General features: G+C 42.1%; 1 protein-coding gene across 3 annotated transcripts in view; it reads right to left on the minus strand.

The window, feature by feature from the left end:
* Positions 1-26,808, minus strand: part of MYO5A (myosin VA) — a 188,358-nt gene that overhangs the window by 105,077 nt on the left and 56,473 nt on the right. For all 3 annotated transcript variants that reach the window (XM_090029364.1, XM_090029362.1, XM_090029363.1), the window contains exons 2-4: positions 20,447-20,557; positions 14,007-14,178; positions 6,450-6,594 (exon numbers count right to left, since the gene is read on the minus strand). In XM_090029364.1, coding sequence (XP_089885490.1) covers positions 6,450-6,594; positions 14,007-14,178; positions 20,447-20,557 — 428 coding nt within the window. The remainder of the gene's footprint in view (positions 1-6,449; positions 6,595-14,006; positions 14,179-20,446; positions 20,558-26,808) is intronic.

A 26,808-nucleotide genomic window follows, 5' to 3' on the forward strand; every position in this document is an offset into this window, starting at 1 on the left:
GCCATTATTCCCTAGAAGTCTTGCTAGCATGGACAAGTATATCATTTGCAATCAAAAAAGTAAGATATTTGCCATTTCATGTCACAGTTAGCAAAGTTATTTTTTTACCAGGGAAAAGCTGTGAAATCTGGTAACAGGGCGTTACCAGTGGGGAAATGCTGACTTTTAGAAAGATCAGCACTGGAGTTCCAAAGAGTTCAGAACACACAGATGTGGCAAGGCGAGATATGCTTCCAGGACAAAGATGAGTATTTCAACAGTTATTTACTTCCTTTTCAGTTGTTCTTCTGCTTTGAACGCTGTCCAAAATCTGTTTAAACTTGCTCAAATGGAACAAGTGGCATATGAGATATAAGAATGAAAGGATGAGAGAGACAGAAAGAAAGGCAGGCAGACACACACACATGTGACTTGGCAATAGTTTCTAGATAGAAATAGAAAGATAAAGCTCATGAGAAAATTCATGCCTACTGTCTCACATGAAGTCAACAATATAAGGACTTATACAACTCTTATTCAAATGATAATATATTCACGCATATGTTCACAAGAGCAATGCCATCAAATTAATTTCAATTCATCCAAGTCATGCCGTCTTGTTCAACAATAAAATCCCTGAGTGGAATCCCAGACTTCACAGGAATACGTCTGTGTGAGAAATCATGTGCTGAGATGCCCCACCATCACCTGGTCAATACAGTGGAGTTTATCCCTAATGAAAAAGCTCTCATGGCCCATCCTAGTAATCGAGTCATCCAAGCTATGATACCATGTCTCAGCACCACTTTTTTTAACGCTCCCTTCTCCTGTCCACTTCCCTCCCCTCAATCCAAAACTCATCAACAGTGTATTAATAAGATTTCTTCTGGCTACCTCCAGGATGCTGTGCATAAGGCTTTTGGAGCTAGAAGGAGCTGTGTACTCTCCCCTGCCAGCTTACTCCTCTCTCAGATATGCAAAAACAGTTCCACTAGATAAGTCATACAGGAAGGAATGGGATTTCACACTGGCAACTGAACCCCCTTTCTACATGGAAGTAAGGGAAGACAGGGTCCAAAACTCCGTGTATATAAACAAAAGGAGATGGTGTAATCTATCCCAAAGAAATTACTTGTGAACAAGTCTTCACAGGATTTGAACCTCCACATTGTATAGCAATCCAAAAAAATGTGTCACCCATTCCACTGGCTTGATCTGACTGAATGGCAAACATTAGATTTCATTAAAAAAAATGAAACAAAAAAACCACAAGCTTCTGGTCCTCTGCCTGAGTCTGATTACAGCCCAAAATGAAAACTTCACTAGCCAGTAATTCTACTAAATTTTTAACACTGAAGTTTAATGACATTGAGGTACTGGATGTGATAATAAAGTACCTAACAAACAATAATTAATTCTTGACTAAACATGCCTTGATTTTTCCCATTATTTAGGATTGCTTATGTTCTTTGTTAAATGTATGCAGTTCCCAGTGAAGCCAGGATTGAGCCTTCTGAGTGCTGTAATACTACTATTCAACACTGATTTAGCACCTTCTATTTTCAGAGCACTGTACCAACATTATATTTATAATTAATGTTCACCAACTGCTGTCATCAAAACTTCGTAGTTCCATGAAATCATAGAGAAATCATCCACTTATGGCCAACTATCTGGAAGTATATTTTCTCATGTATCATCTATGGGAAAGGAGGGAATAATCAAGCTGGAAAAGCAAATTCTAAGAATCAAAATATAATTATAAAGCAAGATGTAAGGTATACAAATTAAGAGGCGTCAACTGATCCTTCAAGAATAAGAGAATCATCACTGGTTATGCTAGAGTCTATTTAAATATAGCATCAGGAAGTATTAAAGATGATGAAAAATACAACCTAACAAAAGTATACAAACAGTAGCTATCCTAACAGTAAGATTATTGCCCCAAATTTAGCAGATTTATGAATTAAACAATCAAATCTCAAAGGAAATGCTGCAGAACTTAAACTGGGATTTCTAAACATCCAACAGTTGAATTGCAAGTCTGAATATATATTGTGAATTTTAGCCTTGTTAACTAAGGAATGAAAAGTGAAGTGAGATTAAAGCAATAATGACCCAGAGAAAAAAAAAAAGAAGACAATATGCACCGTTACTAGAAAATACAGCATTAAGTGACTACAGAATTGGAAACAAAGTGAGAAATTAGAAGGGACTGAATAGGTTTCGTAGATTTCATAGACATTAGGGCTGGAAGGGACCTTGCAAGATCATCGAGTCCTGCTCCCTGCCCCGGGGGCAGGAAGTCAGCAGGGATCATAGGATCCCAGCAAGATAAACATCCAGATACCTTTTGAAGGCACTCAAGAGTAGGTGCTTGAACCACCTCCGGCAGCAATCTATTCCAAAACTTGGGGGCTTGGACAGTAAAGAAGTTCTTCCTTATGTCCAGCCTGAAATGGTCATGGAGGAGCTTGTGACCATTTGACCTTGTCACCCTTGGGGCACTCTGGTGAACAGACATTCCCTCAGATCCTGGTGAGCACCCCGATGAACTTACATGTGGCCACCAGATCATCCCCGAGCCTGTGCTTTTCCAGGCTGAAGAGTTCCATAGCTCTCAGCCTCTCTTCATAAGGTCTGTCTTCCTGACCTCTGACCATGCGCATGGCTCTCCTATGCACCCTCTCAAGCTTCACCACATCCTTTTTGATTTGTGGAGCCCAAAACTGGATGGAGTACTCCAGCTGTGGCCTCACCAAGGCTGAGTACAACAGCAGGATGACATTCTGGGATTTACTTGAGAAGCATCTGTGGATGCAAGCAAGCATTTTGCTTGCTTAACTAGAAGCAGTATCACATTGCAGGCTCATGTTCATCTTGTGGTCAATCATGACCCCCAAATCCCTTTCATCCATTGTGCTAGCCAGCAAAGCACTGCTAAGCCTATAAGGATGCTGCAGGTTTTTCTTCCCAAGGTGGAAAACCTTGCATTTTTCAGTGTTAAACACCACCATGTTCTCATCCGGCCATTTCCTGAGCCTGTCAATGTCAGCCTGGATCACCCTCCTGTCTTCAGGTGTGGCTACTTTACCCCAGTTTGGTGTCATTGGCAAACCTGGCCAGTCCGCTTCTGATGCCAACATCTACATCATTAATGAAGATGTTAAATAGTACAGGCCCAAGGACAGAGCCCTGGGGGACCCCACCAGTCACAGGACACCACAACAATTGACTTTCGTCAACCACCACCCTCCGGGTCCTACCACAGAACCAATTCCCCAGCTAGCAGTTCGCGGTGTGGCCGAGGCCGCAGTTAGCCAGTTTTACTAAGAGGTGATCTTGGGATACCAGATCAAAGGCTTTTTTAAAGTCCAGAAATATGACATCAATCTCTTCTCCTTTGTCCAGGTGATAGGTCACCTGGTCATAGAAGGAAATGAGATTGGTCAAGCAAGAACTACCCACAACAAACCCACGCTGGCTGTCCCGCAGGATGTTGCCATCGGCCAGCCTGTTAAGAATGGCTTCTTTGATAATCTTTTTGAAGACCGTCCCCAGGATAGAGGTCAGGTTGATGGGCCTATAGTTTGCTGGATCCACTTTCCTCCCTTTTTTAAAGATAGGCACAACATTGACCTTCTTCCAATCATTGGGGTCTTCATCAGAGCACCAGGAGTTCTTGAAGATCTGTGCCAGTGGCTGGGCTATGATGCTAGCCAACTCCTGGAGTACCCTGGGGTGTAAACTGTCAGGGCTGTCTGACTTGAAGGTGTCCAGCTTCTCAAGGTGTTCTTTCATGAGGTTAACATTGATGGAGGGTAAGGAATCTCCCTCACCTGGGCCTCCCTGTCCTGTAATGGGCAGGGGTGTACCATGGGACTGAAGAAAGACTGATGCAGTGTACCCATTTAGCAAGTTGGCTTTTTCCTGGGCACTGGTCATCAGTTGTCCCATCTGGTTTAGCAGGGGTCCAGTGTTGCCCTTGCTTTTCCTCTGGCACCCCACATATCTGACTTTTTGTTGTCCTTGATACTTGTAGCTAGTCAGAGTTCCATTGCAGCCTTGGCTTTCCTGTTTTGCTCCCTGCAGGTCCGGACCAGCGTAGAGGTTCATCAAGGATTTGCAGGCAAATGGCACAAAAGAGAGTACGTGTATAAAATGAAAACAACTGCATAACTACTTCAGTGTAGGGACATTCTACCTAGTTGTATGTTTTTATATATATCAAAATTTCGGGGTACTAAGACAATATCTCAAATGAAAATAAAACAGATCTGATTAATAATAGCTTTTTGGAAAAAAAAAAAAGCAGAAATAGTTTTAAAAGTTAAATATAGGTTGGCTAATCTATCTTAAATATTCAGCTTTGAGAAGAATAAAGGCTCAGTCTCAAGCTGGTTCATATCTCTATACGAAACAGTTTCAAGAGATGCTTAAATGTTACTTTTCATTTATTTAAAAAGAAAGCACTACTTACAGTTATTCAATAATTTGGAGCTACTAAAAGCACTGGTTTACACGCTAAAGTTCAGGCTAAAGACTGGAGTCTGGTGATCTAGTTTATAGTTCTCACTCTACCACAGAATTATGGGGTGACCTTCAGCAAGTTATGTAATGTTATCTGCCTCCATTCCCCATTTTTAATAAAGGTGTTTGGTCAAGCGTTCCTGTTCCAAGCCTTGCAGCCCACTGATCTAGTGTGGTCAAAGCACACTATTTTTTGTAGACAACAACACAAAAGGGCTAGACATGAGTGGGCACTAGTCCAGAGTGGCTCAAGCTCAAGACTTTGCATCTGTAAGAAAGTGACTGCACAAAAGGTGTTACAATTTCTGTAAATCAATGAGATCCCTGATAGAAGGAGCTATAATATGCAGATACGATTCCCCCTTTTTTAAGGCATTTTTCATACCACATGATACACGAAGCTCCTTAACAGATGACTAGTAACTGAAATACATAGCATCTATGCTCCATCCACCTTCTAAAAATCTAGACTTTGGGTATTTTGCAGATATTGGCAGCCCATTAATATGACACATGGACACAAGGTGCATTACTCCTTTGAAATGGGTCTACTATATGATTAACATATAAACTGATCATTCTACAGGGTATGCATCAAAGACACAAGCTGGCTAGACTTCACTTCATTCTAACTCTCTTACACATTCTTAATAGAGTATGTTGCCAGCTAAGAGATGATCAGCTGAAAACTTTCATCCCAGTACTGAACGATTGCCACATCACAATGAATTCATCAGCAGACAATCTTTTGCTTAACAAGCTGGTTTACTTGAAGGATGGCTAAATTAACAACTTCTATCACTAACAATAGAGCTCTTGGATCCACTTTAACTGGAGAAGCACACAAACCAAACTAAAAGCAACTATCCAAACTGAGAGTGACTATACAAAATCAGGAAAGTTTCAAATGTTTCTCAGACAGGCATGTCTTTGGGAGGGGGGAAGGCTTCATTTCAGTGGCCAGTTTTTGCTTGGTTAAAGAATTAGTTTTCAGAAAACACTTAAAGGGAATTTGAGCATTTGTACACATGCATGTGCTGCAGTGCTGGGTGCTTTTTAAAGTGCCTGGCGCTGCAGCGCATGCATTAGTATAAATGGCGAAATGTGTGTCAGCACTGAGAAAGTGACGGTAGTGTGCTCTGGAACTAAAACACAAAGGTGTTCTTGTTCAGGAATGCACTGCTGCCATTTTCTGCATGGTGTTGTGCATTTCGTCATTCATACAAGTGCATGCAATGCAGCGCCAGGTGTGTCAGCTCATGTGCTCTGCAAACTCCGTTAATCAAGTCTGCTCTGATGCGCTGGATTTCCAGCGTGTTGGAGCAGACAAAGGTCCATGTATATATGCTCAAAGAATTTACTCTTCTCTAACTATAGCACAATTAAATCATTCTAATCCAATATCTGTTCTCTTCAGACATATTCTGTGAAACTGGTCCTTTTGCCCTTCAAAATACAAATCAAAGTTTCGTCTACCTCTGCCTTTAATAAAAGATGACACTGGGAGAATCTTTCCGTTATCATTACCCTATGTGCATATATATGCACAAACATAACCCATGTGAAATAGCTGCATTCTAAAAGTCACACTTTGTTTAAAAAGGGCTACTGTTCAAAAACAGCTCTATATTTCACTGATCAGACTGAGATAATGTAGCTCCATACAGATCCGCTCTAATTTGTTTAATTTTAGGCCTAATTCTGAATAGGTCCATGGGTCCTTCCCATTACCTATCCAAAGACAATTATCTTCAAGGCATAAAAAACAGCTTTATTGTTTACTAATGTAATAGGGTTTGTTGACATTTAATATATACTGGATTAATGAGAGAACTTCTAAAATGTCTGAAAAAATATGAAGAGAAAGTGTGTTCATTAACTGGAAATTTAAGACTTCTAGGATGAAACAATGAATTAAAAGGCTCTGTTGCCCCACAAACCTGGCCATCTGTTTATATGCTTCTTCAGCTACAGCAAAAATGTGTGGATCCATATCCCCCATATTTTGACCACTGTAGGCATTGATGATATCTTCGCCATATATAGGCAGCTGCTCATAAGGATTTATGGCTACCAAGACGATACCTACAAGGGAAATGATACAAACCAAGTTAATAATAGCTAAGTGAAAAAAAAGCAAAAACACTTTCAAAAGCCAAGCATAGGTTGTTTAATCTATCTTAAATATTTGGCTTGGAGAAAAATATAGGCTCAATCAGAAGCTCACTGAAGTCCATGGAAGCATGCAAGGCAAGACATTTACTCCTCTTCCCTTTTCAAAGTTTTGGGTTTAAAGAATGAAAGGTTAATCAGGTTTAGTGCGAACCCACTCAGTGCTGACAGGTGATAAAATAGCCAGCTGTGCTTAGCAACAGAATAATCAGCAGTGACTACACTGACTAGCCCTGGAATAGGCAACCCCCAGGGCAGGTGTCAGAGCATGGCACGGGAAGGCATTTTGCTTGGCACATATGCCCCATGGAGAATGGTGGGGAAGAGGCCAGGGCTGCACTATCACAACAAAGATTGGGCCCCTCATAGTTCTCCCACTGTCCACCCCTGGCACACCAACATCTTACAAGTCAAATTTACAGGTGTTTTTGGCACTCTGCCCAAAAATGCTGCTGATCCATGGAGTAGTCTTTTATTACAGATCCCAGGCCCCTGAGATCTGCTGAATTACAACTACTCTCGTAACAAAAAGGCTCTCAAATATAACAGGGCCAACTTCAGCCATAAAGCTTCACTGATGGTCATAATGGCATAAGGCAGAGGTCAGCAACATTTCTGGGCAGAATGCCAAAAAACACCCGCAACCTCAACTTGTAAGATGCTGGTATGCCAACAGTGGATGGCAGGAGAGCTGTGAGGGGCCCTGCCTCTTCCCTGCCATCCACTCCAAGGTGCACATGCCCACCATGGAGCTTGGGCTGCTCACAGCAGGCAACAGGGAGGCTGCAAGCAACCACAACAGTGGTGGGTACATGCACGTCTCAAGGTGTACAGCAGGCAAGGGGCTGGGGCTCAGCTACCACAACAAGGATTGGGCCCCCTCAGGCCTCCCCTGCCATCCACCCCAAGGCGCACATGCCTAGCAAAATTCTTGTGTACTGCACTCTGGCAGGCATTACCAGAGTGTTACTTACCTGTGGCAAAAGGCATATCACATATTTGCATATGATATTACTGCACCATATGCTAATAATAAAAACTTTAGTACAAAACTTTTTAATCAATAGTGGCCTGATTTTAAATTGTAACATCCTAAAAGTGCTCAAAAATAAATGGAGACATATTTTATACGACTGACATCTTGTGTAAAATCACAGATGGACACCAGAAGTTAGACTTGTAAAAAGTGCCGTAAGATCAGTTTAACGTTCACAGAAAAACATACTTAACTCCTTACATTTTCTATTTCTTCTATCCCTTTTTTCCATGCTCCCTCTTTATCTAAATGGACCTGCCTTTATACCACAATCAACCACATTTGAGTGCCCCTTCTAGTTCATCCTGTTCTTTTTAAATTACATCTAATCCAGTCTGTAACACTGGATAAAATAAGAACTCAGGCACATTTCTGTCTGTCCCTGGAGTAAGGTCCAAAAGATTGCTGGTTACATTCTTCATCATGAATAGGGAGGATTTTTGCACCCAGAGGGGCAGTTTAAGCAAAGGCTGACAGTAGCTTTCCATCCTGTAGTCCTGTTAATGTACAGGGAGGGCTTATTTGTTCCAGTTCTAGAGAAAAACCACTGCTTGCTGCCACCATGACAGAGCCTTGTACAGAAGTAGCGGCTATGAAGGAAAAAAGAACCCATCATGATTTTAAATGAAATGGCTTTAAAGTGCAATGCTAATCTCTCAGAATCAGTGAGGCATCATTCAATGAAAGGCAGCTTGGGCAAGGAAGTCTTTATCTAGACCCACCTCACATCTTCCCTCACATCAGAGATGCTTATAAAGCATTCCGTTTTGTATGCAGATTTTTCTACTCTTACTTCCTCTATACTGTTTCCATGTTAAGCCATCATCCAGGTAAAGAAATTAAATTAGATAGGCCCAAGTATTACAATTAGGATATGAAAATTCTTTCACGGAAAAGCAAAGAAAAGGCACCTGAAATCTGGACCTGCTACTAAAGTGGCCTTCTACTTCTGTAAGTAACTAAATTCTATTATTTATTTATTTACAGATGAGGCACACAGCAAACCAATGACAACCCATTTTTCAAAAAAGATCTCAAAGTTTCTTAACCAATCTCATCAGATGCACTACCAGTTATAGACCTAATCTAGACATACTTATCTATCTAACCTGTGATACAAACAGCTCAGTGTTTTTCCATCAGCCATGACAACTGGGATGACTCAGAAATCTGAAGTTAGAGTCTTGGTACTGTTAAAAATATATGCCAGGCTCTACTGCTTTAATGAAAAACTAAAAAGGGGAAAAAGAAATGAACCCTGCAACTGGCTGGTTCAAGGAATTTGTGTGAGCCAGTTTCAAACAGCTAGCTATTAAAAATATGAGCAGGTGATAGAGTTGCAAGCTCTGATCCACATTACAGATGCAACAAACAAAACAGTCCTAGCTTGAGAAGCACAAAAATGGAGATCACAAGTGATGTTATAGATCAGTAGGAAGTGCAGTGCCAGAGCTGGACAACTGCTAGAAATTTGGAAGTAGCTAATGTGCCACAAATCAAAAGTAATGTGCATTTGCAGATCTTTGGGGAAAAGTATGCACAATGCCTGTCTGCATAATCCTGGACTTCCTTAGAAAACCAAATTCAATCCAACAAAATTAAAAGTAAATAAAACTACAGTTAAGATGGTTCCATTAAAAAAAAAAAAAAAAAAAAGATTGGGAGCAACCTCAGATACCATTAATGCTGGAATAGGTCTGATGCAGTCCACTGTAAAAAGGGGGTGTCAACTGTTGGCTTCCTACTGGAGCACCTCCAGGAAACACTTCTCAAAACTGCCACAGGTGTTTGTCATGTGTTCGGGAGCTTTTTGAGATCTCTTACAGACTACAAGAAAACCCAGTAATCCCCCATTTCTCTCTATGTGGTGTTGCAATGGCACAGATCTGGCATGCATCTTAAACATTTAATTGATTATTGCTGTATACTACAATCATGAAATCTGTAACACCATATTGGATTTCATTTAAGTTGCCCAAATTAAAGTCCTTTCAAACCATGAGTTTAGAGTTTTCATTGTAAGGAATGTGATTACAGATCAGGAACAGACAAGAATAATTCTTTGTGGCCTGGAGTATACCAGATACCTTCTCCCCTTGGTTTCAGACTTGACTTGGATAACTCAGGGCTTGCTACAGGGTAGTATTTCAGAATAAAGCAGGATGTACAAAGCTATTCTGCTCTAAACTCTCCCTGTGGACATTCTTAGGGGCATGTTTCTGTGGATCAATTACAGTGCCAGACAGCGCCCCGAGATGCACCACACACATGACTTCCTGACCTTGAAGTAGCAAAGCCACAGAATTTATTGGTATACATGCACACTGCACTAAGTTTGCTACACTACTTCCACAAGTTAGAGTGGGAGTGAGTATAGCACCGCCTGGGATTGTAATATACTTCTGATCTGTAATGAGAGTGCCTCTCTGTAGTGGACCTTATTACCAAGGCAAACACATAAAGGTGCTCTTAAATGTAGACTCTGTGGAAGTTAGAGCAGATAGCTAGGTTGTAGAGCTCCCACACTATCTTGTTCTCCCTTAATTTCTCTGAAAGCGTAAGAGTGATGTTGTAGCTCCGATGAGACCTGATGAAAAATGTCTTGTGTTTGAAAGTTTGTCTAACTCTGTCTCAACTATACAGTTGGTCTGATAAAAGATATCACCCTAAGAAATGAATTTCCTTGTGTAAAGAAGCCCTAAGAGTAAATAAAGCATTTGGCGCTGATCAATGTTGGTACATAATCTCTTTAAACCACCTAGACTTGCAGATCCAGTCACACAAGCACTACTAACTTCAAGGCATGCACTACAAACTTCAAGGCATTTGTACAAACTTCAAGGCATGTCCTTCCCCTTTAGGCTCTGCTGACAAAAACGACCTCAGGAAGTGAAAGCAAACATCCACATGACAAGAACCTGGCACAGTACATTCATTTACTTCAATACAGGTTTTTAAAACAAATAATATCCATCAAGGATACATCTCAGAAGTTAAGAAAGAATTATACTATTTCTATACAGTGCTTAAACTAATTTATAAAATACCATAGCAGGAATATAATTTTATATTATATGTTGCCAGTTTAAAAATAATTTCTGTTGAACATTTTTGTTTTAATTTCTTAAACTGTACTAGATTTTTTTCCTTACGAAATATCAGGACCATTCCAAAATTGATGTATTTTTGTCTTGCTCTCTCTTTTTATTACACTGAATTAGGCTCCTCAGTTGCTATTCTTATGATTCTTCCTGTACATACTAAAAAAGGGCACCTATGATTTAATTTTAGGAAAGGGGGAAGGATCAACAATCTATGGACAGCTAAATATTCATCTAAATTTAGGCTTGTTGTAAAAGAAACATCATGCAACAGTTTATTTATCAGATAGAAAAGCAAAAGCCTTCACTATAGTTCAACACAACTACCAGAAAGTTGTTAATGTAAGTGATCCAGTTTTCCCTTCAAATCTGCATAATTTTTGTGTGTAGTGATAAAGATTTAAAGAAATAACAAAGAACAAAGCAGAACTGGAAATGACCTCTGGTCTCAGCTTGCTACTGACTTATCAAGCTTTTTTAAAATTTTAAATTAAAACATACTTTTATTTTTTATTTTGTATAAAGAAGCATCTGTCCACAGCCTTATGTTTTATAGTCAGCTCGGCCTGGTCAGTAAATGAAACACCCACGTCAGTTAAACTTTTTATTATGCACTGGCACAGGGGGGCTGGGGGGGGGGGCAACCTTTTTGGCAGTCACGCTACAAATTAACTCCACACATTCACTGGGTGTCACTTTGATCCTCCTCCCCTGCCTGATCAGCTGCTCTGCTTTCTGCTTCTTGCTTCCTGCCTGGTGTCCCTACCCAATCTGCTGCTTTATCTGCCACTGTGCTTATGCCCCTCCCAATACCTGCTGCAAGGAAGCTTCCTATGCTGCTTATAGCACAGATGCCACAGGCTGGCGACCCCTGCACTAGCATGAGATGTGAAATACCACAATCTAGGAAAGCAATTAAAAGGAATATAGAATTGTTTGCACTAAAATGTTATGCTAAAAGTTAGCAGCATGTTTTTAATAAATAACAAGATTTAAAAAACACTCCGGCAAATAAACAAGCCCTCCTGCATGACATACAAATTTTGAATCCAATGTTTTCTTAAAGTTTATCACTCAGCTAAATGTTGCAGTTACAATGAAGTCATCACTGCTGTAATGAATTCTGCCAATATTGGCTGACTGGAAAAATTATGGCCAGCTTTGCTTTTGGAGTTGCAGGATCACAGATCTGCACTGCACTGTTAATATCTTTCTACGACTAACAAAGACTATGAACAGACAAACCCTAGCACAAATGCTATTACAACCTCAGTCCTACTATTCCAGTGAATTGAGACCCTAAAGAGACAAGAAAATGGAAAGGAAATTGCTTCAATGCAATCACAAATACACAGCTTGTAAAGAATTAGTCTAGAAGACCAAAAAGTATTATCCTTATCAGATTAGCCTTCTGCATTCCCAGAGACTCGGTGACATTCTTCTCTCTAGCTATGTTTAGCTAAGAATGGCTAGGGAACCAGTGATCAATGACAAATCCCAATGACAGCCAGGTCAGAATTCTAATATAAAAGCCTTAGTCTGTCTGTCCATAACGCTTTATTCCGATTGGTTGACTGAAACAACCAATCAGAGTGCAGAAACCACTAATCAGAGTGGGAATACAGCGTTCCGACAGGAGGTGGCAGCACGGTGAACCACCGCCATGACTGTGAGGACACAGAAGATTGGGGGGGGGGGGGGGGCAGCGAGGCCAGCACAGCTGGACTCAACCGCCTGCCCTGCTCTGTGGAGGTGGCGGCAATATGGAGGGGAGTGGGGTTCAGATACAGCATTGGCCACACTCCCCCCCCCACCGCTCCCTGCAGGCGGTGAATATGGACTGGGGGAAGGCCGAGGCCAGTGTTGCTGACCTCGCCCCCCTCTCTCTCCTGATGTTGTGGGGGGGGGCAGTGGCGGGGAGGAGCAAGCCCGAGGGGAAGGTGAAGTCAGCCCACCGTGGTGGTAGGGCATGGGAAGCAGTGGGCACAGGCTAATGTGGGCAGGAAGGGTGGAGGGATGGGAGCAGTGGGCCTGGCCATGAAACAGTGGCTGAGAGGGGGTGGGGGGGCACCTTGGGCCTGGCCTGCCCCCAAAACAGAGCGTGGAGGGAAGCAGCCTGGCCCTGAAATGGCAGCAGGGAAGGTGGGGAAGATGGGCCCAGCCGCAGCCTCACAATGGTGGTGGGAAGGGTAGAGGGGACATCCGAAGCCCAGCCTGGTGCCAAAATGAAGGGTATGAGGGGATGTGCTGGGCCCAGCCTGGCCTAGAAATGGTAGTGGGGAGGTTGGGGGGGGGGGGCAGGGATGTGCTCAGCCTCAAAACAGTGGTGGGGAGGTGGGAGGAGAGGCAGGTCTGGCCCTGCGGCAGAGTGGGGGAAAGAGGGAACAGGCCCAGCGCTGGGGCGGGGTGAGGAACCAGATACAGGCCCCTGTCTCCACCTGCACCTTCTGCCTGTCATTCTTGATGGGCAATTGCTAGTACTAACCATAAAAGCCTTAGTCTCTCCATAACACTATTCGCACTCTGAGTGGTTGTCTCAGCAGCCAATCAGTGTGCTCCAAGAGCATTCTGGACAGGAGGCAGTGGCAATGCAGTGGAGTGCCACTATGCTGGTGGAGACAGAGAGGATGGAGGCGAGGCCAGCACTGTCAGGCCTGCCATACTGGCAGGGGGGAGGAATGGGGTCGGGCCACCCACACCAGCAGAGGCAGAAACGGGGTTGGGCCTGCTGTGCCGGTCGGGGGAGGGAAACAGGGTCAGGCCTGCTGCGCCGGGAGGCGGATGGGGAGGAACTGGGTCAGGCCCACCACGCTGGCCAATGGGGAGGAACAGGGCCAAATGAGGACCGAAAGGAGTGGGGGTGCAGGGCTGGAGGCTGGGCTCCATCCATGCTGGCCCATCGATCATTCTTGATGGGCAGTTTGCTAGTACATCTTAAACAGAGCTCTTTGGGAATCAAAAGGGACAGAAATGTGAAATAGATTTACTCTGAACCTTATGTTTTTAATAATACTTTTTAGTGTTATTAATACTCAAAGCAGGGCCTCTTATCATGAGATTTCCAAATGCCTTAGAATTAATGGAAAGATCTAACTTGATTTATGCTCATGGTGACATATCAATACCTTCCATTTCCTTACCCATGGCCATTTCAGTAGATTTTCATTGCTTGCAATGAACATACTTACCGCAATATGTATAAATAAGTTTTGAGTCAATAAATCGAACTTTGAGGTTGTGCAGAACTGCAGGTTCATGGAGATAACTGAGCGCTGTGAGATCATTTTCACCAACAAGTATGTCAGGGTTTCGCAGGGGGGGTAGTTCCTTTGTCTTAGGATCAAGACAATACTCTAGGTCCTGTAAATCAAATAGAAACACACTACATGAAAACAAGTATTTCCAGGTGTCTCACCATCGGCTCATCCTTCTAGTTGGTCTCTCAAATCTCTTTTCTTCTCTAATCAACCACTGAGTTGGTTACATTTTTTATTTACTTAATTTACCCTCTCTATTACTTTCTGCTAGTAATGCTTTCTCTAAAAAAAGTTAACTGAAAATTTCCTGCTACGAATTTCTTATACAGAGCTAGACTTTAAAAAAAGATGCAAGTAGATGTAAAAAAATTATCATTTAAAGAAAAAAAAACAAACCCTTTCTTACATGTCTTGCTAAAACACTTTAGATGGGAATACAACACATGTTTTTTAAAATTTAATTTAGTTTTTAACCTTTTTTCCCTTTAAAAGACAGAAAAAGATGGTAATTCACTTGAGTTTTTATTCAATTTCACTATCCTATTATCATATATTAGTACTGTGTGAGAATGTTGAGAGAGTAAATACTATGAGGAATATATAATCCAGAAATAATATTCCTTAAAATAATTTACATATGAAGAGTTCTCACTATACAAAGAAAAGCTAACCAAATGTAAATCTAACAGTAAAGTCTATCTGAAACTGGCACTTCCTTTTTCCAATATAATTTGATTTGATTAATGTAAATTACGCTGTTTTAAGTATGATGAGAAGATGGCAACACCTAGGTAGACAGCACATGCAAATTTGTGACTCTTTCTAGAATGGTAAGGCTATTTTCAGTTTCCATCAATATTGATCTATGAAAGTGTCAAAGGATCAAACTACATACAAGGAATACACTGCATTTAGAATCCATTCTACATATGTAATCCACTCTATTTCATTACTATAGACACAAAACATAAGAGCATAACAAGTGCCATAGTAGGTCAGATCAATAGTCCATCTAGCTCAATATTTTGTTTGTGCCAGTGGTGGGAATGGATGCTTTGGAGGAGGGGAGCCAAACTCATCCAGCTTCATGAACTGAATGGGGGTGCAGGGCCAGTCTGTGGGCCGGATCAGATTCAGAGACCGGACCCACAACCCAGAGCTAGCCCACAGGCCAGCCCAGCCCATGAATTTTTCTAGTCCCTTTTTGACCCTGGCTAGACTAATCTGCCTCTACCACTTTCAAAGGTAATGGGTTCCACAAATAAACTAAAAGCTGAAAAAAAACGTTACTTTTCCATGTTAGTTTTAAACGTGCAATGGATTTATATAGTGTCATGACGTTTTGTTTTGTTTTCAATGCTCTTCTTAAGAATACCCATCATTTTACTGACTTTTTTACTGTCCACTGCACACTGAACTGATGTTTTTGGAGAACTAGTTACTATGACTCCAAAATCTCTTTCCTCAGTGGTAACACCTATTTCGGAACTCAGCACTGTGTATGTGTAACTGTGGTTATCTTTCCTTTTAACTTGTTGACAAGTTCATTTGCCACGCTTCTGCCACTGAGTTTATTGAGCTCTTTATACAGCTCCTCTCCAAAGACTTGGCCCAGCATAGTGGGGGCTCCACTTTTGACCTCCCTCCATCCTGAAAAAGGACCATTTAGCCCTACCCTTTGCTTCTCATCTTTCATTCCATGAAAAAAACCTTCCCTTATATCCCATAGCAACACAATTTTTAAAGCCTTAAAAAACAAACAAACTTGAAAACCATATTTGGATTTTAAAAAAGTTTATGTCAACTGGTTTCCCCTTGTGCACATCCTTGTTAACACCCTCAAAGAACTTCAGGATATTGATATGGCAGGATTTCCCTTTATAGAAACCATGGTAACTCTTCCCCAGGTTTCCTATCTGACTGCAATTTTATTTTTTATTATAGATTCTACCAACTTGCCAGGGATGGAAATGAGACTCACTGGTATATAGTTCCCAGGATCACCTCTGGAGCCCTTTTTAAAGATGGGGGTTATATTGGCAACCTGCCAGGCCTCTGTTACAGAGACTGTAATAAGTTACATACTATTGCCAATAGCTCTGTAATTTCACCTATGAGTTCTTTCAGAACTGCTGGGTGAATGCCATCTGATCCCAATGACTTATTAATATTCAGTTTATCAATCTGTTCTATAACCGCTTCTGTTGTCATTTCAGCATGATCCAACTCTTCAGAATTACCACTAGGAAAGCCCAATCTGGTGTGGGAATTTTCCCAGAACCTTGTGCATTAAAAATGATTTTTTTTTCATCAGTTTAGCTTCTCTGCTAGTCTTGTCACCCCTGAATGCACCTTTAACAATGTGGTCATCTAGTAGTTTCACTGGTGTCTGTGCTAGCTTCCTGCTTTTGATGTATTTTAAAAAAGTCTAAAATCAATACCAGCATCTTTTGCTAGATGCTCCTCAAACTCTTTTTTGGCCCGTCTTATTTTACTTTTACATATGACCTGCCAGAATTTATAAGCTTTCCTCATTTGGACACCCCTTTCATTTTTTTGAAGGATATCTTTTTTGCCTTGCACAGTCTCCTTAACTCTACTACTAAACCATGTAGGGCAGGGGTGGGCAAAATCCAGCCTGCGGGCTATATCCAGCCAAGTAGGCACTTTCATCCGGCTTGTGGTGCCCCCCAGTGAACTGCACCCTGCCCAGGCTTTCCACCCATGAGGATGGGAGCAAGGTGCTCATGTGTACAACCCCCCAACATATCCTATTGGGCCTCACTCCCACCCTTGTGAGAGGAAGGGCTCTGCCCAGCCAGCAGCTTCTGAGCAGGGCTCGTGCTGCAGCCAGAAACTGCTCGCTCAGGGCAGCAGGTAGAAAAGTGGTAGGGCTGGTAGGGGTGGAGTTGCGGCTGGGTGGAAGTGGGACCGCAATGCAGAGCCTGCACCCAGAGGGGCAGCATGAGTGGGGAGCTCATCTGGGCAGGGTGTGGGTGTAGGGATCCCCCCCTACACACACACACACACACTCTCCCCATGGCATGCAGCCCCAGCTGCCTGGCAACAGCAGCAGGAGGGGAGGTCAGGCTGTTCGCAGCCCCCAACAGCTTGTGAAAACTTGTTAAGTGGCCCTCCACTCAAAATAATTGCCCACCCTTAATGCAGGGGTTTTATTGGACCCATTCAGTACTCCTTTTGATTTGTATACACTTTTATAGTTCCTTTTAAGTTCTTTCCAACCTCTTCATTTTTGTGCAATTTTCCTTTCTAAAGTTGTAAAAGTAGGATCTAAGCTACTAAGTAGAAAAAAGAAGGGAGAAATTAAAAACAAACAAAAAACCCCTCTCAACTAACTTCACTAGACATTTAGTTTCCAAAAGTTGATCTTATATTAACATATTGTCACTACTGTCTCATCTAGTGAAGTAATCCTTTTAAATACATTTAAATTGCTTGAATGAAATTAATGGATGATTAAAAGAAATATATTAATTTTCTATTTGGCCATTACCATTTCTATATATAGTATATGGTCTCTTCATTTTATGCTCACCTCCTAACATCTATTTTAATTTTTTTAATTAAACTGCTTCTGCTATTTATTTCTGACTTGCAACTATAATTCTTGTAGCATTGTCTACAGAGCAACTAAATGTCAAACCCAGGTTAGGATTTCATTTAGGGCAGGGGTGTCAAACCCCAGACAGGTAGGCTCCGTGCACTGCATACAGCGCATGGGGCTAGGGCCAGTGTATGCTACACGTGGCAGGACCCAGCCAGGGGCTATACAGAATCAGAGAAAATTAGGGTTGGAAGGGACCTCAAGAGATCATCTACTTCAACTCCCTGATCAAACTATATACTTAACTAGATCATCCCAACCAAGGCTTTATCTAGCCAGGTCTTAAAAACCTCCAAGGATGGAAATCCCACAACTTCTCTGGGTAACCTGTTCCAATGCTTTACTATCTTTGACACTTCGCTATTTGGCAAATAAACATAAGACAGCAATGCAACAGGCAGAGGCTTCAACAGGCCACCCAGTCTAGGCTAACTGCCTAGTGGGCCACACCCACGTAGGGCTTTGTAGCTGTAACCCAGCTAATGACTTCAGGGCTAGGGACAGACATTACACATAATCTGGTTTAAGTGATCAGAAACTGGTTTAAACCTGCAACAGAACACAAGTTCAGTGCACATAAATCAGTTTCAAAATGGCTGAAACTGATTTAAGATAAACCTGGTTGAATGTAGTATCAGACTTAACTGGTTTGAGTCAAACCAGTTTATGCAATGTCTGTCCCAGACCCCTTGCTGGCTTAAATTAAACCAGAGTCCCCCAGCATCCCAGCTGCTTTGCAGCCCTGGGTAGGGCTCTATGCTCCAGAGAACAGGACTGGCCCCGCCCCTCTGGTCCCTAGCCAGGGCTCCGACAGTCTGCCTTGCTTCCCCCTGTGCTTCCCCACCTCCCTCTTGCTTCCCCACCTCCCTCACTGCTCAAGCAAGGATCCCCACCTCCCTCCTGCTCATCTTCCACAACATGACCTCAACCCCACAGACCTTAGGCATGTAGTATGCTAGCTAATCATGAGATTTGCTTGCCTGTGTCTCTAATTTCACAGGGAAAGGCAGACAGAACAGTGTCTGCTTAGGGCTTTTTGGAGCTAATCAACAGGTCAGATGGTAATGTCTCTCTATTCTTCCTCGGAAAAAGCTGTTTAAGAAGAACTAATGAGAGGTGCTTTTGTTTTGTTGATGGGCTGATAAACTCCATGTTATCAGCCCCCTGCTAGCTCCGCTGCCTGTCACATTCGCAGACAGTATGAAGAAGCAGGGAGAGGGAGATTGAAAAGCTCAGTATCATCAACAGATACACGCACTGCACATCCCTATTTTGCCTCACAGTGCTAACTTGGGGCTGGGGGTTGGCAACACTCCCACCCCTTTAGCAGAGAGTGGGGAAAAACCTGGGATGCTACATGCAGAGTGGGTGTTTAAAACCCTTGCTAATCAGAGGTCTTGCAGGGGCCTGGCCACACGCCCCCTCAGCTCAGCACTGAAGAAGGGAAGGAGGAACGCTCTAGCACCCCCCTGGCTTGTAGCCTGAGCCACTGCAGGCCTGTACCTGCATTTCCTCAGTCCAGAGGGAATGTTGTACAATTGCAAACTGATCCAATCCAGGCAGGTTAGACTAACCTGCAAAGCCTGAATCAATTCAGGCCCAGGCTTTTTGAATGTCTGTCCCTTCTGGCCACTGTCTGGGAGTCCTGACTGCCTGCCAGGTGAGCAGCTTCCCCACTGAGCTGAAGCTGTGCCAACAGTTTCTGCTGACGGTCCACCCTGGCAGTCCTCTGTGATCTAGTACTCCTGGCTTCCCAGCCCTGTGTGGCCTGCTCCTGAACTCTAGTTTCTGGATTTTCCCTTGGATTTGGTCATTCGGCCTCCAACTCCAGAACTCTGACTGCTTGCAGTTTGGACCTTACCCCTGGATTTCCCGAGGATTGAGCTTACATTTCAGACTCTCCTTCTTTTTGTCCCTCTTCTGGTGGTCTAACCACTAGCCCAAAGCACCCACAACCCAGTTCAGTAATTAAACCCTGGGGGAGGAGAAAAAGATAGAAAAGAAATTAGAAAGCATACAAGAAAAATCAAATGAAAAGGTGTCTTCTAAAAGTAAGTTCTATTCACCCAGTGCCCTGAGCCAAATTTGGATTGCAGTACTACACCTTTGTATAAAAATCCCATTCACCTCCCTCCCCTGCTGACCTGGATTGGGCCCACTGCCCCACCCTCCCACAGCACACCAGATCCTTGCTGAGTCTACCTCCCCACCCCCCTCCCCACACACACACACACACACTTGTGGCTGCCTGTGCTGTCTGTCCTGGGGGAGCAGGCAGGGAAGGGTTAACCTGTATGCCCAGCTGCCATCCTAAGACTCTCTGGGCAGGCTCAGCCCTAAGAACCTGCAGTGGTGGCTGGGTAGGTAGGTTACCCTTCCCTGCCTGCTCCCCTGGGACAGCAGTCAAGCAGATACAAGTAGGCAGGGACGTGGGGCAGAGGGGAAGCTCAGAATGGGAGGTTGGGAGATTCTTACCTTTCAGTCCTCCAGGCCCGAAGTGTGACTGCTCCAAACTTGAGCTAGCATTAACACTGATGAACGTTTGTGTGGCTCGCACCATAAGATGTAACAAGGCACTTATACAAATTCCTATTACATGTAAGCAATGGTGCTCAAAGACTAAGTACAAATAACTGTACTTAAAGTTCATAAATATGGACACATTTTGAAAGTGTGGTCTTTAATATCAGTATATACAATAGGCTGCATCCAGTAGCTAAAAACAATAATGTCCTGACAAATGTACCTTGCCTTCTTCAAGTCGAAGATGGAGGACTTTATCCCCCGGTTTATAGTCTTTGAGAAGTTCTGCTGACTTCCAGACCTCCTCAGGATCAGGGATCCAAATCCTAGCAAACTGCAATGTAAAAACAAGTAAAATATCAGTGATTCCTCCTTATTAATAGCATACTCTTCAATACACACAACATCAAAACTTGACTCTTACATACTGCATTAGAATACCATCTGAAGTTCCAGATAACAGATATCGTTGTAAATTAAAATGTCTACCATGAACTCAAACACCATTCTAATCCACTGAGAAAAGCCATACATATGAGAAAATGTATTTCCTATGCACAAAAAATACATTAATTTCATATTAGAATTACTTCAGCAAAATGCAAGTTCAGTACAGAAAATATAGAAAAAGAAAAATGTTTTTTATATTAGCCAGGATTATGTTTTCTAAAGGATTTAATTAAAACAATTCTTTTGAGACTTAGACAATTTGAACAGATACTGTGCACATTATCATCCAAAGCTAAGATTTACAATATAGCAAATTTTTACTATTTTTGAAGTATTCATCTCTGTCTTTGCTGTAAATTCTGGTTGAATTATATGACCTAGACTTTTAAAAACTGCAAAACTGCTACCTTTGTTTAAAAGTTTTACACTAGAAAAGAAAAATATGGAATTCCAGGTACAGATCACATGCATCTAAGTCACAATGAATGGACTTTACTAACTTTTTGTCCTTCAGTCTTTAAAAGCACTCAATGTCCCCAACTTTATATTATCACACCAGATACTTCCAGAGATGGGGACACAGTGGAATGAGGATGGAAGAAAGCCACATGTCCATGGGTTCAACTGTGGATCAATGAGGGAACACTCTTTTTTGGCAATTCATTTTGCAGATCACAAGATTCTTCTTAGCTTTGAATCATGCAAGCTGCTACACACCAGTTAAGACCTGTGGCCTATTCATAAAGTTTCCAAGCCCCGATACTGCACAGAAGGAAATGACTCAGAGAAAGACAAAAAAAGAGGACTCTTTCCTAGTTCCTGCAAGAGTTTTGGAAGCCCATACCATCACTTTTTTCACTAATTTTTATAAACAGAAGGAGCAATATGATCATCCAGTGTGGCCAGTTCTATGACAGGACACAAACATTTTACCAAGAAATTCCACAGCTCACAAGTGCCAACTTTTATTTTTGATGGGGATTGAGGGGAGGGGCCTGCCTCCTCCCTCCTTCAAAGTGAGGCCTCAATCTGCCCCACCTCTCCCATCTGCAGGCAACTGGGCTAACTGCTCCCCACCACTGCCTCAGGCTTTATTTTTGGCCACGTGTACGTGTGCGCATGCACACATGCATGTGGTGTCCCTGCATCCTATTCCCTGCAGCCCGTTGCAGGCTGTAACTGTAAGGGGAAACCCCCCATTTCCTGCAGTGAACTGAAAACCTGGATCCCTGCATGATACTGGAAATCCAGGACAAATGCTGTCATGGAGTCATGCAGCCTGGGACTGGGACTTGATCTCCCATTTCAGGACTGTCCCATCCAATTACAGACGAGTGGTCACCCTACACCTCTTCCCAAGGGAGGCCAAGGCCCTCAGATCCCCACGTACTCAGCACAAATGCCACAAATTGTAGCTGAGTTAGAATTTAAAAATTATCCAGTCATGATCTGGACCTTCAAATTATGGGAATTTAGCTACATCCCTTAGTAAACTGTTCCAAGTATTAATTATTCAAAACTGTTAAAAAATTCTGCCTCCTCTGCAACCTGAATTCATATAGCATCAATATCCAGACAGTGATTCTTTGTCTGCTACATAAAAGAGCTTTATAATTCTAGACTTTCTCTCTCCATGCATGAGCTTAAGTCATTAAGTCATCTTTTTGTCCCTCTCTCTCATGAGCTAAATAGAGCTTCCTAAGTCAGCACCAATCAGGCAGTTTTCTAGACCTCTTGCTATTCTTTCCAAACTCTTTCCAGTTCTTTGACACCTTCTAGATAGTGTGGATATCAGAAATGAACACAGCTGGTAGCCTTAACTGTCTCAACAACTCTGTATACAAAGGCAAGGAAGTCACTTTCTCCTTTTACATAATATACCCCCTTTATACATCCAAACATGTTATCCCTGTTAGGCACAGCATTGCACTGAGAGCTCACGTCCGCCTGATTATTCACCACGATGCCAAAATATTTTTTTCTGAAGTAGTCCCCCCATCCTGCCTGTATATTTTTTTTATCATTATTGTACTGTGGTAGGAGAAATGGTCTCGAGTTACAGACAGACCTCTATTAGGTGCTAGTCACTGTACAAATTACAACAAGGCAACGGTTTATTTCAGAAAGTGCCTGCAACTTAAGTAAAGTGACAAGAGACAACCTGTACCTGAGGAACACAGAAAAAAAATGAAGTAATATTAGTTGGTATAACAAGAGCTAGCCTAATTCTTTGAGTGTTTTTCAAATGAGCCTAGCTTATTAGCAACTGGGACTGCTCTGTAGAGCTGATCTACCTTCATAAATATTTAACAGAATATCAAAGATGTTAATTGTCTACAACTTTTATTCAGAAATAACTATCAATTATTTTGAAGGAAATATAGATACTCAATAGCACTGGGACAAAAACTAAAAGAATGTCAGTCCTCACTAAAACACCTGCTAGCAAATGAAGATATTTCTAAGTACTTTTTGTATCTATTACTGAATCAGCTGTTAATCAATTTGATATGCACTGTGCTAGTTCCCATTACTGTTATTTTTTTCAGCATAGCATCACGGAAAACACTACATCAAATGCCTTCCAAAAAGCCAGATACATTACTGTCAGCTTCATGAGGCCTTGATGAAACCTAGAATTCCATGTTGGTAGAAATTCCATAACTTTGACTTCTGGGTTTTTAGGGGTTTTGTTTTGGTTAATCTGCTTTGTTGTAAGAGAAAACAACAGAATTCTGACATTTCCCACTGAATGAAATTTGAAAGTTACATTTTGGATTAACATCAAAACAACACGGTATTTTGACCTTACAGAACACTGATTAACTACTGGAACAGGCTACCTAAAGAGATGGAAGAATCGCCATTCTTGGAAGTTTTAAGAGCAGATTAGATAAACACTTTCTCAAACAGCTTAGACAGGGATGGTCCTGCCTTGAGCAGGCAATTGGACTAGATGACCTCCCAAGTTCACTTCCAGCCATACTGTTCTGACTCCATGATTTCAATACAGTCAACAATTTTATTTGGACTATTAACTGAATTTCTTTCATAGATATATTAAATATATTTTCAGTATATTAAAATAAAATATTTTGATTCTTATTTTATATGCTTGACTGTGAGCGTGTTGGGCAATCTTAGCTTCATCTCTCCTCTGTACTTGCCTGCTATGACATGGATTGGGAAGAAAAGAAAGGAGATCAGTGCTTTTTGATGTTTGGGGATAGATAAACGCCATCCTGGTGTTAAGTGCTCACAGTGCTATTTTATTTTCCAAAATAAAAGTGGTACAGTTACAGTAATCTCACTAATTACTTCATTAGCAAGGGAAGCCTGTGTTACAGATGAGGAATCTCTGCGCTGGGTACCTTATAGATACTTTGTGAATAGTCTCTGCCATTAATTGTCTCATTACTGATATGCGCTCTTTGTGTCTTTCATTCTCTGCAGGCGCCTTGTGCCAGGAGTAGCCCCCTGCTGCTCTCTCACAGTCCATCTCGCTGTTTCCATTGATTGTCCCGACGGGGTCAGGGCTTGGGGTTAGCTCCTACCTCCCCACACCTTATTTGAGGGATGCTATCCCTCTCTTTCTAGGCTCCTGGCAGATCCGCCTCCTGGCACCTCAATATTTTCCTGCACTCACCAGTGCAGCTGGGATTCTCAGAGTGGTAATCTCTCTTCCGGCTAACCCACCTAGTCTCCTACAGTTCCACGCCCCCAGCGTCCTAGATTGCAGGTCTAGCTTTTTCTTTTCTCTCTGAAGTCTAGGTAACTCCTGGTCTGTCTTCTAGTGCCCAAAGGCAATCAGTCAATCCCCCACCGCCAGCTTTATGCTGGTTTTGGCGGGCTAATCACCCAATCCTGTCTCAGATGTGTAATTTCCTCCACCTGTCAGGGTTCATTGTTGGGTCAGTCCTGCCCGACCTTGCCTAAATAACAGGGCTCCTGCCCGAGTCCCTGTTACATTGACCAACAATTTACCTATTTCCTACTAAATGTTTCAACTACAACAAATAATTATTTTCCAAAAGAAAACTATGCTGTCAGAAAAATGTAACCAGTTCAAACTTTATCAACCATTTAGTTTAATCAGAAAGTTGCAACAAACTTACCTGATGAGAATTATTTTCCATGAAATGATGTCAGCAGTTGAATCCAAGTTAGTTTGAATAAAATGTCATTAGCATGGAAAGCTATGTCATCTAGTGTCTTTCAGAATATCCATTGAACATACCTGTCTTTTGTACAACATTATTCATAATTTCATTATCCCTATTTAGGAATGTATGTGTATCTTCTGTTCCTGATATACTTAAAAAATCATTTTTATTGGCCTTAAGTAGAGATGTTTTATTTAGATATTTACCAATCTATACCGATTGTCCTAAATATCTTAGCACTTGCACAGTATACCCACGTTCTACAAACCTTGAATACTATATATGATTACTCATCCATACTAGCAAAAGGGACAATTTCGTTGCAAAGGATTTTACAGACCACTTTATAGGGTCATAAGAGCAGACATACACCCAAGTTCTGTATTCTAGTAGCAGCAATGACTAATGATTCCAAAAATAAAATACCCTGGCCAATTTTAAAATTCTGAATATGGTAGAACTATTACTTATTTCAAAACCCCAGGGACCCCCAGAACCATAATTATTAATCTTTTTAATGAAAACATAAAAATCTAGCCATAGTATTTTAGATCCAGTACACGTCACAGTGGAATTCATTCTGTATTTCTTTAGTCTCAGTTTCCGAGAAAATATTACATCTGTCAATATACAGGAGCCAGGAACTAAAAAATAATAATGATGAAGCACTAATTTCATTTTATGAATCCAGATCCTGAATCATTCAGGCATAGGTGCAGATCATGAGCCATTTAATAATGGCAGCAACTATACCCAAAGTTACACCTGGTAATAACAAAAGAAACTGTTTGGGACTTTCCAGCTTCCTCATATAAAAGTTCAACCCCAAGACAAGTTCTCTATGGACAGTTTTGTCTTATGTAGTGAACAAAGTTAATGTGCCTGTGCCACTCTTTCACATTTGTAATCCTTCTTCCTTTCCTGTTTGTTTAGAACAACTTAATATGTGCTGCAACTGCATACATCTTCAGCTACACTGCTAATACACTGCAGGCCAAAAATTTTAAATGCTTGGTATTTATGAAAAACAAACAAGAATAATTTGTACTGTCTGGCTGGAACCATGCATCACCTGCATGCCCCATCCATGTATAAACTTCTTAACTGTTATTCTAAAGAGTCCGAAAGCACAAAGTAAAAATCAGAAATAGATAATATAATGTCGTCTATAAGTTTCCAAACACAGCTTCACCTGACATCATCCGAGTGCCCTTAGAAAATCTGTAAATGTACTAAAGCAGTCACTTTGCTCAAGATCAGAAGATATGCTTTTCACTATGGCTATCTGCTAGAGGACAATGGACTATGAAGAAACTTTGCCATATTAACTTTTGCTTTTTGAAAAAAAATTGGAAATATTTCACTAGCAAGCATGATCAACCAATTCTTTCCTCAGACCAACAACCCATCATCTAATCCTATAATAAATAGGGGTGCACTAATTTTTTGGACCAATACCGATAGCTGATTTTTAAGGAGGCATATCAGCTGATACCATTCCAATTTCCGATACACAGCCCAGCAGCTTGAAGAGCAGCTGGTAGTCTGTTGTGGTAGAAGGGGAGGGGAAAGGGAAGGTGTATGGGGGGAGCAGATTGAGGCCCCTGCAGTAAGGGAGAGAGTGGGGCTGGGGCTCATCTGGGTGGGGCATGGGGGGAGGCAGTTCCCACCATAGTGTGGACTCCTGGAAGGCATGGGGGCGTGTGCCCCCACATCTGTGCACGGGGTGTAGTGGGGGAGCTGCTGCTGTGGGCTGAGGCCGGGGCTGTGCCAGGTTCTTCCAGGTGTGGGGCTAGGCTGGGCTGAGTTCAAGGCAGGCAGCAGCACTGGGAGGAGGACTACAGCCACCCCATAATTCACCGCAGCGCCCCCCAGCCCCTTTTTCCCAGCACCACCACTGCCCAGCCTAAGCAGAGCCCAGCCCAGCTCCCACTGGGAAGAGGTCAGCATAGCCCCAGCCCACAGCAGCAGC

This window comes from Crocodylus siamensis, chromosome 15, assembly GCF_052110815.1.
Source record: "Crocodylus siamensis isolate JL-2025a chromosome 15, ASM5211081v1, whole genome shotgun sequence".
In the NCBI taxonomy this organism is placed as follows: Eukaryota; Metazoa; Chordata; order Crocodylia; family Crocodylidae; genus Crocodylus; species Crocodylus siamensis.